At 33.6% G+C, this 16,723-nt stretch overlaps 1 protein-coding gene across 1 annotated transcript in view; it reads left to right on the top strand.

Moving 5' to 3' along the window:
- Window positions 1-3,794: 3,794 nt before the first annotated feature.
- LOC129233183 (neuroligin-2-like) overlaps window positions 3,795-16,723 on the top strand; it is a 68,869-nt gene continuing 55,940 nt past the window's right edge. The window contains exon 1 of the mRNA XM_054867248.1: window positions 3,795-3,965. Coding sequence (XP_054723223.1) covers window positions 3,830-3,965 — 136 coding nt within the window. The 5' untranslated portion in view covers window positions 3,795-3,829. The remainder of the gene's footprint in view (window positions 3,966-16,723) is intronic.

The raw sequence follows: 16,723 nt of genomic DNA, 5'->3' as shown, positions 1-16,723 counted from the left end.
AACTTGATATTCAAACGGCCTTTTCAATTGGTCATTAAAGCTGAACTGCAGAATCGTGTAAAAGCAATTTTTCGACTCCTGCTTTCGTCAGAACGATCATTTGAAAAAAAAGAAGTTACACATGTCCTGGCAAAGGTTTAAGCTGCACAGACAAATGAACAGCCAATTCAATAAACCATTTCGCAATCAGAAGTACATTATTTCTAATGATATCGTCCTTTTGACGATTACGCTATTCAGTCTGAATTTTATACGTCCGAGATTCATTATTCTTTTTAACGGTCATCCAATAACAGGCCTTTTGCACACTTATTCTTATTCACAGCAAAAAAAAAAATATATATAGCATAAAATCCCCCTACCGATGCCTACAACTCAAATTTCGCTTTCATGACGCGTGGAATCATCAAACGCGTTCTAATCTATCGTAGCAATTCCTGATGAAGGTCATATATGCTAAAGCTCGCACTTCAACGATGGAACTATATTTTACTGCTAGTGATTTACACACCCATTATATACACTGACCTCAAAAAGTTAAAGAACAACCGGTTTTTGCGTCTAATTTGCAAATGAATGAATGTAAAAACAAAAAATTCGGAGGATATGTGCATTAAGTGGGTTTTTATTGAATGCGTTATAGAAATTTGTATAAGTGTATTGCAAAAATGATTTATAACAAAAAAAAAGCAATCTTTGCGGAAAAATCCATTCTTGAAGAAAACATCACAGTAATATGGAGTAAAATGTCATAGAAGCAATACAAAAATGAGTTCTAATAAGGAATGTGTCCCCCTAACTTGAATTCATTGGCAACATCGATTTTCCATGCTATTTATTAAGTTGTCAGACACCGGAATAAGAAGCGAATACCAGGCTCAGAGTAAGCCTAGTTCCAGCCTCATGTAACGACCTTGGAGAAGGATATAAAGCATCAACCTGTCTGACAAGACAGTCCCAAAGTGTCATATAGGATTCAGGTCTGAAGATTGAGCTGGCCATTCCATACGTCCCAAACCGTGATCCTCAAGATACCCCTCAACAGTACGAGCTCGGTGATGTCGTGCGTTAAAATTCATCAGAATGAAGTCATTACCAATGGGGTATACCGTATGGGCGGACATATGAATCAGGGGTTTCATCCCGATATCTCACACCAGTCAGAGTTCCTCCATGGAACACATGCAGGTCAGTCTGACCACCGAGCGAGATCCCAGTCCAAACCAGGATTCCAACACCTCAATAACTGTGGTTTTTCAACAGTGTTGGATTGATGGTATCTATTGCGCTGTTTCCTCCAGATTAGACGCCCTAAAGCATTCTCCAATGTAAATCTGGACTGGTCTGTTAACAGCACAGAAGCTCATTGCTGCTGGGTCCAGGAAACATGTTCTCTTGCCCAGCATAAGTGGATCCCTCGCTGTGGTTCATTGAGGGGAAGAAACACAACTGATCGTCTTGCATAAAGAACTGCAAAATGTGAAGATAACTTCGCACCGTAATAGCAGAGATTCTTCTTCCTGATGCTACAAAGGGGTCAGCAACGAGCTGTAGCACAGTGGTGGTTCTTCTCCTTCTGGCCGAAAGAACTAGAAAACGGTCTTCTGCAGGTGTTGTAGCTCGTGGTCGGCCTGTAACAGGTCTTGTCTCAGGTCTTGTCTAACAGGTCTTGTCATGGACACAGAATCTTCGGATTGGTATCCATCTCAAAGTCGCTGAACAACACTATGAGACACATTGAGACGGCTTGCCGCATCAGCCTGCGACAATCCCATTTCCATCCATCAAACAGCCCTCCACCTTAACGAATCAGGTTAACGACGTCTCTGAGACATTTTCTAAACTCTATTAACTATTGTGACCGAAACTGCCAACAACAGTTGAAGATCAACACAACTTACACACAAAAGTACGAAAACTTGATATTTGCATATTTTTTCTCACTCGTAAAAATATGCTCTTTTCTATAAAATAAAAGTATTAGTAACCTTTTTTTTTATAAATGGTTTTAAAGTTTGTTATGATCATTCATGCAAACGATGCATTTTATTGTTACTGCCCTTTTTTATGGTAAGCTTCGAAAAACATAATGTACTTTAATTTTTTGAGGCCAGTGTATTTATTACTGACATCACTAGGACAGCCCATGGAGTGTTTTACATTGTTATCAGTAGTAAACATGTAGAAAGATCCACCGGCGGCATTTTCCAGGGGAATTTCAAATTAGCCACTTACTGTGACAAAGATTTCTGTCATGGTGTCGCTTCTGTGGTTATAATATCAAGGCTGTCACAACAAATATCTATTGAACTTCATATGATGTGCTAACGGCAACCAGTGTTTTCCTTAATGTTGTTGTCAACTATGACAATTTCACAGGAGTAACTGTTGTATATTTTTAGTGCAGATAAAATCATCTACATACGTTCAATATTTCCGTTACGGTGACTCCAATGATTAAAACTTGTAAAGATATTAGATGCAGAAAACTTTCACCATGATTATACTCGTGGTCTTACGTAAACCAGTTGGCCTGTCTTGGTATGCATAATAACTATTCTAGCTCATTTTAACACAAACGGAACCAACCAATGGAAAGCCAACAATAAAATAAGAGCTAATATACTCATCCTGCCAAGAAACTAAGCATAATTAAATAATATAGTATTTAACAAGAGCATTCGACCTAAATTTATTTGTTTTTGCTACATTTTACTGCATTCCTTGCAGCATTTTCTTATTTTTCAATTCAAAATATGTTTATGTCTCCGGACACTTTGCAACAAAACGATTCTCGTATAGGTCAATCTTCTTTCCGATATGTTTCCCGCAAGTCATGGGAACGAAAAATCACACTCTTTCACTAATATTTTATGAAATTAGTCACTCGACAAACCCAAAACTATGGCAAAGGGAAATCGAGACGTACGAGAATTGGAAAGTTTATTTGCAAGAAACATTGGAGATGTACTTGTACTTCGACACAGCTGTTTTTTCTTATACGTTACACACACAAAAAAAAAAAAAACTCTTCTGTTCCCACGTTTAAATAATTTTGAAACTGAACTAAATTTTCAGAGAAAGTTATGAAATGATAATTTTTGAACTTTAACACTCAATATAGCCTCTAAGCAGGGTATGGAATGTTCAACAAAACACAACATCTCGACAAACCCATAGTTTTGGGTTTGTCGAGTGACAAACTTCGTAACATATTAGTGAAAGAGTGTGATTTTGTTCCCATGACTTGCGGGAAACGTATCGGAAAGAAGATTTACCTGTACGAGAGTACGATACACGTTTTGTAGCAAAGTGTCCGTAGACATAAACATATTTTGAATTGAAAACAGTAAGAAAAAGCTGCAAGGAATGCCGTAAAATGTAGCAATACCAAATAAATTTAGGTCGAATGATCTTGTGAAATACTGTACTATTTAATTATGCTTAGTTTCTTGGCAGGATGAGTATATTTGAGATAGTTGAAATTTTCTCAAGAGAACGTGTGAATGTTTCATAAACGTTTTTAAAATTATTTCTACAACATTCACGACCATTTTAAAACGTTTAAGAAACGACTAGAGTATGTTATTTAATACTATTTATTAAATACGGTAACTATCATACGTTTCAACAACATCTGCAATATTCAGACTGAGAGAACTTGTTATGCATGATGTAACGCACATTATTATGAAATCCGCTGGTTCTACGAATTCTAAATAATTTTGACACATATAAATTTGAAGAATTTTCGCTTGCTTTGAAACAACTCAAAGTTTTTATGTAAGTTTGTTAATATTTTCTTTTATTTTCAGCTGGACGAGACCCCATGAAACTACCAGTAATTGTGTTCATTCATGGCGAATCTTATGATTGGAATGCTGGAAACCCATATGACGGCAGCATACTTGCGAGCTTAGGAAACGTTGTCGTCGTTACGATAAACTACAGATTAGGAATACTCGGTAAGTACCTACTCCACTTAGTACTTTATAATACTTGTAAAGGAAGGTAGGTTAAAGGGGCGCACATATGAGCATGTTTTTTTTTTCTTTTTTTTCCTTTCATTTATTAAATTCTTAAAACATAATAGTAAAACCTGTGAAGTTGACCACCCTTGTAAGTTGATCACCTGTCTAAGTTGATCGCTTTTTTCAGGCACGGAATTAGCCCTTATCATATAAATCAACCTTTGTAAGTTGACCAACTGTTTAAGTTGACCACTAAAGTAGTGCACCGCAAGTGGTCAACATACACAGGTTTCACTGTATCAGTTTCTCAGCGAAAAAGTGTCAGAGGGATTGAATAGTCTTTTCTTTGTACCCCGGAATTTTTTTCAGATTGAAAAACAAATATTTCTTTACTTTATGTATTTTTTTAAAAAAATGTCTTCAATTGCGCAAACTTGCCCTTGTAGGGGGCACATATGAACACGATTTAAAAATTCAGGACAAGCATCTTATTTCAACGAAATGCTCTTTAATATAACACATGTATGTATATGCCTATAAGGGTTAGTAACCTAAACTGTGTCAGTTTAATTTGTACACTAACCATCAATAAGAAACTATTTTTGTCCGAAATAACTCTGCTTACTGTCATATTTTAAAGTTTCGTAGCATGTTCCAACCACTGATCGAAAAGAAAAAAACTTTTCAGACAAAACAATGCAAAGAATGTTTTAACACGAAAAGTTTATTCTTGTTATATAGTGCTTTAAGCTTCATACAGAATATGATGATTTGTTTTAAAGTTAGTTTAAGCTTCAGTTTTTAGTTAGCAGAAAATATTTTTTTTTTCTTGTAAATATTATATTTTACTAAATTGTTGGTCACCCATTTAGTAGCAAAATAATTCAAAAATTTAAAAATATTTAAATAAATAATTAAGTAAATAACAATAATAATGTAATAATAAGTAACAATACATTTACAAACTGATTGTAGCAAAATATTAAGTATAAATCATTACACCTTTTTAACTCTTAGAATAACCGTAAACTATTATTTATATTTCAGAGAGGATCTGGGAACTGTTCACATGTGCCCCTACATGTTATGTTCACAGTGCCCCGTCATCTAACTTAGAACTAGTTCTTAAAAATAAAGAATTCTTAATTTAATTAAAAATAAATAAACAGGGCATAAATTTACTTGAATGATTATATAAGGGTATGCAATATTTAAGCTTAGCTTATTAGCTAGTTTCAAATATGTTTTCACGCGAAGAAGACAGCGATGAAATTACATAAAACACATGCTAAAACAAAGAAATTGTCACCACATAATCATAAACTGGCTCATTACTCTAAGCCGTTCTGCCAAGAAGTACGATTGGTACTGCCATTACTCAAAAAATTTTCAAGATTTTATGCTTAATGTTATCCTGGTAAAACATACCATATTCACGTGTGCCCCGTGCTCACAAGTGCCCCCCCTTTCCCCTACGGCGGGTAATAAGGCCTACCTAAGGGAGATTTGAAATGGAAGAAAAACTATGCATCCGAATCAACAAATAGTAATGTTTCACCCTAAATAATGCCATATGCAACCTGCAGTTCAGTTTTAACAGTGTATCATTTAAAAGTTCAAATATACTATCACAAATAGCGCAAGAAACAACTAAACACAAGAAAAAATTTCCCCAGTTCTATAAGTTTCCCAGGAAAATATAAGTAATCTTAATATCAGACCTCTGCTTAGCAGAACAATAAATTACCTAGCCAGTAATTATCACTTGACTTACTGAACGCATAAATTTTACTGCTTTAAAATTATATAGAACTTATGTTATGCATACTGCTTTCTACAAGTTACACAAATATGCTACGGGATTTAAGTTTTTATATCCGGAATGTAAATGTTTACAGGAATGAGACTCGGTGTAATGAATCCTTTTAGATATATCAAGCATGATATCATTTGTCTCGTCTAGGAATAGGCAAGCTTTCTAGTTGATATAGCCAAACTTAGTTTCGTAAGCATTTTAAGAATATAGAAATTAGAGTATCTCATTCCTCTGTTCGCCTTGCATACTTAACATTTGGAAACTCACTTAGTAAAACATTGGCACCAGTAGTTATTTAGCTTCATAAGTGCCACTTGCACATATCGTACACCTGGACGCATCTTTCTCTGCCCATTTTACGTACCATTATTTAATTTTTTGCATACATTTTCAATTTTCACAGCATTGTCAAAAAATAAACTTGAATATTAATTTTGGAAGCTTACGTTCTTATATTACAGTTACTAAAAACCTAAATAAGAATATTAATAACTAATAAAATTTCAAATTTAAACTACCTAATCTTAATGTGGTTTCTAGTATAAAACGCTAAAGTATTTTCTTTTTCCCACAAAAGAATTAAGCTGTATTAAAATTAAAATCCTTTCTTGCAAGGGGGGGGGGGGCAAAATAAAAAGAGAACAATCAATAGATACATGCGTATTTCTGTATATATTTCATAGCTTCTCTAAAAGTAAAGTTTTAAAAGACCATATCATTATTTTTTTTACGATTTTTTGTGCGTATTTTTTAACATCTTAATGCTTAATTTTTTGAAGCATTCCTCTAGATTAAAAATTAGTGTAAAAGGAAACCTTTAATTAATCTTCATAAGCTTCCCTCGATAGAAAAAACTTAAGTACCTCGAATCCTACACAATCTATTTATGTTTACCGTCCTATTTGTTTTCACTTCAACTTCTTTTTTTTTTTTTTTTACCAAATACATTTTTAATTTTGATCGCTAGCTTTTAATCAAGAGCATTTTTCTCGTAAAAGTAAAAGAAAGCGTAATATTTTTAAAATTCTACTGAGAGATACACTTTAAATATTTTTAACTTAACAGACTATCTTGCTTTAAAGCTATCCATATACATTTTTGCTTTTACTTTGATCTGAACATTGTATATCTGCAACTAATGAATATTTATAAAAAATATATAAAAAAATTATTCTGATAAGGTTTAGCTATTATAGCACACATGAATTTATAAAATGTACATTAGTATAGGAAAGGGAGGCTTATGTGAGTACGGGAAACATGTGAACATGGTATGTTGTATTAGGATAACGTCAAGCAAAAACTTTTGAAAAATGTTCATGTTATACCAGATCCAGGCCTACTTCTTGGCCTTGCTCTATAAGAGCAAGCAGCCAGTTGACATAGCTGTGGTGACAGCTTCTTCGTTTTAGCAGGTGCTGATGTAAATTTACTGTTGTCTTTTTCAAAACATATTTTAAACTAACTAATAATCTGAACTTAGTTATTGCAAACTGTTATATGAATATTTAAGTAAAATTATGACAATGTTTAAATTAACTCATAATAACGCTTTTCCATTATTTATATTACGGATAGAATATGGGAACTGTTCATATGAGTCCCTACCTGCTTTGTTCACAACTGCTCCGTCATCTACTTTAGAATTAGTTTTCAAAAATAAAGAATTTTCAATTTAATTAAAAAAATTCTTTATTTTTGAAAACTAATGCTAAAGTAGATGACGGAGCACTTGTGAACACAGCACGTAGGGACTCATGTGAACAGTTCCCATATTCTATCCGTAATATAAATAATCGAAGAGCGTTATTATGAGTCTTAAAAAATGTTGTTAAGATTTACAATTAGCCATTTACTACAATAAGTTTGTAAATTTATATTTAATTATTATTGCAACAGTATTGATTGTTTTATTATTTTCTTATTTTTTAAATTCATTTATTACTAAATAGTTGACCAACAATTTAGTGGTATGTAATAGGGCTCGACTGATGGCTTTGTTTGGCAGATGGACCGATGCCAATTGTTGGCCGATTGTTCAAAGATGGCCGATGCCGATGGCAGATGGAAAAAAATCAAACGGAAATAAATTGCTAAGATTGTCAGGGATTTGAAGCATTTCACTTTTCTTTTTTTCTACGAATAGGAAAATGCAATCACAAAAAAAAATCAGATTTCGATCTAAATTTCTGTTTTACGATCACCCAATTTAAAGTTCACAAGTTTTTTTCGGCACATCTGTACATGCACTCGTATGCACTAGAGGTGGGCAATGACGTTCTTTTTAATGATCCGTTCATTAGAGGATCGTTCATAATTTTGAACCGTTCATTCAAGTCGTTCATTTAAACGACTTCGTTCATTCAAAAAGTTATATAGGTGATCTCTCTTCACGGCATACTTACGTGCATTCGAAATGTTTCATAAGATCAGTAATATTCTTCGAAGGAAAAAATAACTAAAATCATCTAAAAGTAAGAAAATATTCCTATGAAAAAGGAATTTAAAAAACTTTATTCAGGTTTAGATATATAAAGCAAGTATAGTTCATTTTGTAAGGGATTTCTCAGTTGCCGAATGGTATGATATGTTTCCTATTCCAAAAATCGCAGGTTCCAATTCAGCATGTCACAAAATTAAATTATTAAATTTCACTGCAACAAAAAAATAAGTAAACTGCTTGTGACGTCAAAAAATTTGCAAAATTGAACTTGCGTGAAATAGTGCACTAATTCTTAAATAGAAATATCGTATCTCCAAGAGTAGTGTGATCACTAGGGTGGGCCGGAAAGACTCATTTTTCTGTTTCGAAATTGTAATAGCGGGGAAAAGTTGCGAATTATAAAAACAAACATAGGAAAGAAAGAGTTGTGGAAATCGATTGGCATCTTCCAATCGCGCATGAGGCCTAAAATTAACAAAATAAAAAAAAACATCATTTTTGAGATTGTTTAAACATTTTTTTTAATTAGACGTTTTCTCAATGTAACAATTTGTAACGTCTTTTCACAGAGCCTCAAAACATTGTTTAAATTTGTTTTCGATCAGCTAATATTTATCGGTCGCAGTTAAGCCACAAAATTTTCCAAAAAATAAGATACATTTTTATGAGTTTTCAGTATTTGATGAATAATCAGAATTTAAATAAAAAATACGGAAGTATTTTTTCAGTCGAACTGAAAATGAGATAGAAAAAAAAAGCTGTCAGGTTAAGTCAATGTTTTCCAGTCGCGCAAAGCCTTAGAAACTCTCGTGCGCAGAAGTCGCACAGCAATCCAGACAACGTTATTCGCCTGGCTGGGGCGCTGCCCTCCACGCCATTCGCGCCTTCCTGAAACCACGTGAGATGTCTTCCTACATTGTTTTTTCAGTCTGCATCTTTCAGTAGTGATCGCAGTGCACTATTATTTAGTTTGATATAGCTGTTTTAGTTCTGCAACTCTTGTAGTTTTCTGTCATGAAATATGTCTGCGTTAGTTGACTGCCAGAATCTTCCGGTAGTTAACTTTCAGAGTATTGATAGCCCAGTCCCAGAGATTGCCCAAAACGCGTTCGGCACCATTTATTTGACATTTCACCGTTAATTGTATCAGGAACATGTGAAGAAGATTTGGCTGTACAAAATCATGAGCTTTTATCACATTCCAGGTGGTTGACAAAAGCAAATAGAGTTCTCAAGTTGTGTATGTAAGTGAAGAAAACCTCGCATCTGAACTTCCGAGAATTAGTCAAAAAAAAACTTCCGAAATTAGTTTATATTGAAATCATACATGCCAACGTGGGTTACTATCAAACAATCTTAAGGCGGCACAAAAGTTGTTAACCAAGCAATACAATATATCAGGTACTTGTGAAAACCTTTGTTTTATGTTGTCAACCATGCGATCGAACAAAATGGTTTTTTCGCTCACCCACTTGACAAACTGTACAAAACATTAAAAGTAGAAATAAGTTTAATGTCATACAAACACCTACAACACCGAATATTAGATAATTCTAAATTTGAATTCAAAATGTTAATAACAAGAACCTTATCATTTAATAGTGACAAAAATTATTTTTGATTTGAAAAAACAGAATTACAACATAAGTAACGATTTTGAAGATAGCTTGTGTTTCTGCTTGTGCAAATTTTTGAAAATACTTGATTTTCAGAATTATTTTTTTCTTCTCTGGAATAGACTACATGTGTTACTACATAGTAAGAATATTACTAGGTACGTGGCCCAAAAAAGTTAAGTAAATATTTCGCAATTTCACATTGCCACGCTATTTCATTTTGCCCCACATTCCCCTAACGCGCTTTACAACAGTCAGATACAGAACTATTTATAAATGATAATTATTTATTTTCCTAAAAGTTATTTCTAAAAATTTAACCTGTTTAAATATGTGCAAACAACAGCGTTCAACGTTATAAGAAGCATAAAATATCAATCGAAACCATGATCGGAATAGAACCAGAAAATTCCGGTTCGGTTATAACCGGAAAATATTTCTTTTGCGAGAAAAAACAATTCCGAAAAGAATTGGAAAACCAGTTATTTTTTACCGGCATCAATAAATTGCCAAATAGTTACCAAACATCGCCCAGAAGAAAAGCGAAGCAAAAACCAGAGCAATCAAGCATCATGATGTGAGTCATTTGGCGCGTAATATTCACCACATTATTTATGAGAGTTCAAGGAAAATGAATATCTGACTGTAATCGCATGGGAAAGTATCACGTAAAGTTGGATGCTCATACTTCGACCTAAATCAGGTAATAAAATGTATTCCCTGTTGAGTCTATCAATATTTTTACCTTCATAGACTATTTAAAGGCAAATGTACCTATGCAATTAGTTTTTGTCGAAAATTAACTTTTAATTCCTTTACGCTGCTGTGAGAAGATAATATTTAAAAAACGCAAATCTGCAGATACTGCCCTTTATCTTTAAATGGTAGCAAATCCATTTGTAGGCAGTAAGCAAATTTATTATCCAGAATAAGCTATGGACATCCATGCCCGAGCCGGGACTCGAGCCCGAGATCTCCCCATCGCAGTCAAATTGCTCTGGCCACTAGACAGAGCTTTTGAGCAATTGGGAATTGCTTATTATTTTCACTTGGCCTTTGTATGGCGTCCGACTTTTGATTTTATATTTCTTTGCTTACAATGCAGGCGTCTATGTGCCTCGGAGTCGAATTATTTATTCACGACCTTCTAGTTTTAATACACAATCCTTTTAACGCAAAAATAGTAAATGGCATATAATATCCAGCATCCATTCCGCTGTATTCATTTAAATTTTGATATTTCACAGGCATATTTTGATGCCTTGAATTTAAATTATGGTGGTGAAAAAGACATTAGTAGAAATAAGAAACCCGAAGAGTAAGGACCTATCGTAATTCTTGATTGCGAAGTCCATAATTTGAATTCGAGATCCCCATACTCATTTTTGTTTTCTTTAGTTTGGCAAAAATCAGTGAGAACGGTTTTCTTACAGACATTCGGGTACATTTACCTCTCTTAGTTTACTTATAAATCATTGCAAGGACACGCTTATTTCCCCTGAGTTAAGAAATTGCCGAACATTGCGTTTTAAAAACGCATGCTTTGCGCAATAAATTCTAAGCAGATCGTCTATCAAATTAAGGCGTCTTGTTTCTTGTAGTTTGAAGCAGTGATTCTCAACCTGTTAATCGCGAGTAGTTTTCAATAGGTCCGCTAACAGCTAGTGAAAATTAATCTACATTAGTTTTATGGTTGTAATTTAATTTATTAAACAGAAATTTTGAACTCATCTTATTTCACCTAATATGTAATTGTTGTGAAAATATTGTTTCCATGGTGTGTGGACTACTTAGGATTCGGAAGGGGTAGGTAGTAGCGAAAAAGGTTGTGAACCGCGGTTAAAAAAAAAAAAACCTTGTGATTATTGTCCGTATCAAGCTGACGTCTCTCACATCCAAACCACTGTCCAAACTTTATTTAGGTTGTATATTAATTGACACTTTCAAAGTGAGTTTTTTTACCTAAATTTTTTGTAGCGCACGCTTTATTTCAACTTTAACGGTAAAAGTTTTTTTTTCTTTTAAAATGATCACTAAATTCCTTATTTTTAACTATGTATGCATATCATTATTTTTTTTTTTTTGACATTTGATTCTATTACTTTAAACCCCCTTTTTGTCTCATACTATATGGTAAATTAAATGTTTAACACTGGGAACACGAATATCCTAACCAAACGCATAAACAAAACTCATAGTCTAAGATCCGACTGCAGAATTCTGCACTCATCGAGTATAAAGTCAAAATCAAATTTTTACATTACATTATGAAAGGGGCAATGTGTTTTGGCTAGGTTGCCTAGCAAGAAGTACCCGCAAATATTTTTTATCAAATTAATATTGTTTGAAATTTTGGGGTAAAAATGACGCATTTGTTATTGAAATAAACTGTATTCGATTCCAAAGAATATACCTACACTGTAAAAACGATTCAGAAACGTTCCTGGAAAATAATAGGCAGCTGATGTGCCCAATTTCTACCAGTAACATATCTTACAAAAACCAGGAACGTTTTCCGATAAAAGTCAGTAACCTTTCTGAAATATCAGGAAATCTCCCCTGTTAAAGCCAGTCGTGAACCATCTAGAAATATTAAATAGGTTTAATTAATTGATTAGAACCATCGTGATTTATCAAGAAAGCTCCAGAAGTATTAGAGCAACCACGACTAAAGCTACACGAAAATTGCAATTAAGAACCAAGAACATTCCTTGCCTGCAATTCCTGCCTCGCAAGGCTGTAGCTTTCCAGTGACTTATTTGCTCCCATTGGAAGCTTAGTCAAACCGGACGGGCTATGTCCAATCTAAAGCCGATACACTTAATAAACACGCTCAGTCAATATTTAAACTGGTAGCAAAAAATATCTTTCACACCAGTGAAATGTCTGCATTCGTGCATCTTTTAGCAATTCAGGAAACTTTTTTGCAACCATAACTTTTTAAGTTCTTAAGGTATATTTCTTTGGAATCGAATATTGTTTATTTCAATAACAAATGCGTCATTTTTAACCCAAAATGTCAAACAATATTAATTTAATAAAAAATACTTGCGGGCACTTCTTGCTAGGCAACCTAGCCAAAACGCATTGTCCCTTTCATAATGTAATATAAAAATTTGATTTTGACTTTATACTCGATGAGTGCAGAATTCTGCAGCCGGAGCTCGTACTATATCATTACGTTGATTTAAAAAAACGCAAAAACAAAAAAACAAGTATCGTTACATTTAAAGATAGAGTTTGGAGTAAAATAAAACTACTACTGCTACCATTAATAAATAAAATTTTACAAAAATGATGTATGAAGAAAATATCTAAAGAGGGGTCTCATTTCGTCTATAATAATAAAATAATAGAAAATAGTCGGTTTTAAAAATTAAGTTAGGTCGACGTATCGCTACATCGTAATAACTGCCTGCAGATAAACCAATTGAAAACAAAATCTAACATTTCTCAGGCTTAGTATTAATCAATTTTTAAAGTTTCCACGTTCGTACATTGAAATTATTCAATTAAAGAAACTTCAATTCTGGTTTCTACAAAGATGAGAATGTAGTTCCAAAGTGCCTCATAATCAATGACTTTTCTCCTAGCAGATACTTGGAACAATTCTTCGAATTCTCTTACCATGAGCCGCACTTTGTAACAGGATCAATTTCCATAAAATGGCCGACTGGTGATTTCCAACGGGGTGGGAGGGGAATGCGTAAACAGATCTCCCTTGGTATCAATGCGATACCGCCCAAAGCAACTAACCCCTCCGTTTAAGAGATGAGGAGGGGGCATAATTGATGCTGTGGCCTTTGTTAGGATGAACTCGACCGGAATGTCTCTTTGCGCAAATAAATCGTTGCTTTTGAAAGCTTGGATAAAGCAAATATGCAATTGTCATGCTGTAGAGCTGGAAAAACGAAATTTTGAGACAAATATTCTAGCTTTAGAAATCGCCGCAGAAATAATATATTTTGCAATGCTGGTTAGAATAAAGGGCTGCTAGGAAATAGGTTTAAAGTAGCAAAGGATTTTGGAACGAAGGGTTCATATTGTGGAAATGATAATGTTAATTTTATGTGTATGCATATACATTGTAAAATCAAGTAATCTGTTAAAATGAAATACAAAATAAGAAACAAGTTTTAGGAAAAACCCGGCAGTAATGAAAAACCCGTAACTCTTACAGAATATTCAATTTTTTATGCCTTACGGTAATAATATAAAAAAAAGAGAAAAAAGTTTAATTAGATTGTTTGCGCTTTTACGTTTATATGCATATGCATGTCTGCATAGTAATTGCTTAAACGAACTGTGGGAACTTCATAAATTACTGGATATTACTGGATTTCTAAACATGGCTGTAAGAACGTGGTGTAAGAAGCAGCAAATCTTTATCTGGATTTAAGTACATGATTAGTAATTTAAAATGCATTAAATACGCGTTGACATGATTACCAACAGTAACTCGAAGAATATTTGGCGTTTTATTTATTTCCTTCAATATTGTTTTGTTATTTGGTTATCTTTCTGATTGGTTGTTCTTTTTTTCGAAAAAGCTTTAAAAAAATAATAACAATTTATAAATGATTGCTGAGTTTATAAATGTTCACTGTGTCGCGTTTACCACATGTTACACGACACATATCATGGCTGTTGAAACATTTTTGCCAGCACCATTGGCGGTATCTTTTTCACCGTTTTCTAATTTACTTGAATTTGTGTGCCAACTGACATTCTTATACAGACATAATGCTGCACTGAACGCCAGATTTCGTCCCATTACTTTTAAGCATAAATAATGTTTTCTGCTTTCCTATGAAAGTCATCGCATATTACTGCGTTTCACTGCAATGGATAAAAAGTTCTATTAAAAAAAAAAAAAAAAAAAAAAACATTTTTAAATAACGATGATCATTCATTTTTGATAAAAATGTGTTTGAAAAACTCTTTTAGCTTAGCTTAACAGTGAATGCGTGTTTCATTCAAGTTAACTTAATCTGTTACGAGGCCACTTATTATTTTTTTTTTAATCGAGGGTATCATTTTGATTTACCCTGTACCATTTGTATCGCTTGATTAACCTTGATCTGTAAACCAGCATCAAAAGTAATGGTGTTACTCAGTCTAACATTTAGGTCGATTTTAGCCGTATGTACACTCAAACCTGTTTTTTTTTCCTTTCCTTTTTTTTTTTGCTATTTTTTGTGGATCAAAATGGAACTTAACTGACTAACCTATCTTTAAAACGAGTGCTTAATAGGGTAATTTTGAGCGATTTTGTATTCGGTCGTCCCTATCTACCACACAGAAACAGGTTTGAGTGTATTTGTTTTTTCGCCCTAAATAGGGCATTTAATCAAAATTTTTAAGTTAGTAGAAATTGACATTGCCCTTGTATAAGAAACAGAAGCTTTTTGTTAAGTAAAAGCACTCGAGTTTGAGCTAAAATATTTGTAACTGCCATTCAAATTAACTTCAGAACTCGGAGCAAATTTCACGTTTCGCAGAAATCTTCCTTTATTTTATATCAATTATTCATATGTTCGGTAGTAGTAAAAAAAAAATCTTGATTTCTCAAAAAAAAAAAAAAAAAAACACTTAAAATGCATTGGAGAGTTTTTACTGAAAGATATAATTACACTTTATGGAAAAGAAACAATTTATTGTAAACAGATACCAAAGGGGCAATAATTTGCAGCTTTCATTTATTGTAGTTCAGGTGCAACTGCATATCCTTATTTTTATTTATATTACGTTTCATGAACTAAAACGTAAAGCTCTCATTTTACAAATAAAGAAAACGAACTCGTTATTTTTTGAAATTGAAAACTCACACTGCGAACGCAGTACTACCAGGCTCCTTTTTATTTCTTCACTTCATATTTTATAGCGCGAAGATTATTAATCGCTGTATGGGTGCCGTGTCATGAGCAGAAATACCCCCGGCAATTAACCAAACCACTAATATGAGGCTGCCTTCTGCTCAGGGCATTGATCCGTAAGTCGTGGATAAAGAAATTTTTCGAAACGCAGCCGCCTATTCGCGTTTCATATTTCTCCATTTTCGGTTAGGCTTCTCGACAAAAAACGATTTAATGATGATGATGTGGAAAGAACACGGGTGCTGAGTTGGGATGATGAACTGCGATAGCCGAAGAAAACTATTATTTGGCTTTGCAAACGCAACGAGGGAAAAAAATCCCAGAAGGCGTTTAAAGAAGAGGCACTAATGCCTAGAACTACAAAAGAAAACGTGTACGAAGGAGTGAAACATTGGTTTGGAAGTGAAAGGTTTTGTTTTGTTTTTCTATTTATTATGTGCCGTTAAGCTCTAAGGAAAAGCCTTACATTAGGTACAATGACTTGACTAAGCAACATTTTTTGGTAGTTTACGTTAAGAGGAGCTAGATCGTTTTTTTGAATTAAATTGGCACTTCTCAGCAAATGTGAGGAGTACAAAAGTCTGGGCATGCATTCTGAAAAAGATTTTTTTTTCCTTTCTTGATGTCGATGTATCGTGGATTTTGCGATACTATCAATTTTGTAACTTGGTAGAATAGCGATATGCAAATGAATTACATTTAACTCTTTACGAGTACTGTGTAGTTAATCGTAACTTATAACAACCTTTGGATTTCTCAGAATTTTTGAAATTCTGTTAAGGATTTTTATAAGGTTGAAGATGATTTTTTCAGAGCCACTTACCAGGTTTAATGTGCCTGAATTAATATCTAAACTCTTACATGAAACTCTAAGCAGTTGCTTGAACCCAAAATAGTCATAATACATTACAAGCCTTGATACAAATTGAGTTGTAAAAAATGATAAATTTCACATATCACAATTGGCACACGTTCATAAATTAAGTTCAGTAATTGACAAT

This window comes from Uloborus diversus, unplaced genomic scaffold (assembly GCF_026930045.1).
Source record: "Uloborus diversus isolate 005 unplaced genomic scaffold, Udiv.v.3.1 scaffold_230, whole genome shotgun sequence".
Taxonomy (NCBI): Eukaryota; Metazoa; Arthropoda; class Arachnida; order Araneae; family Uloboridae; genus Uloborus; species Uloborus diversus.
This window is presented reverse-complemented; position numbering and strand designations above follow the sequence as displayed.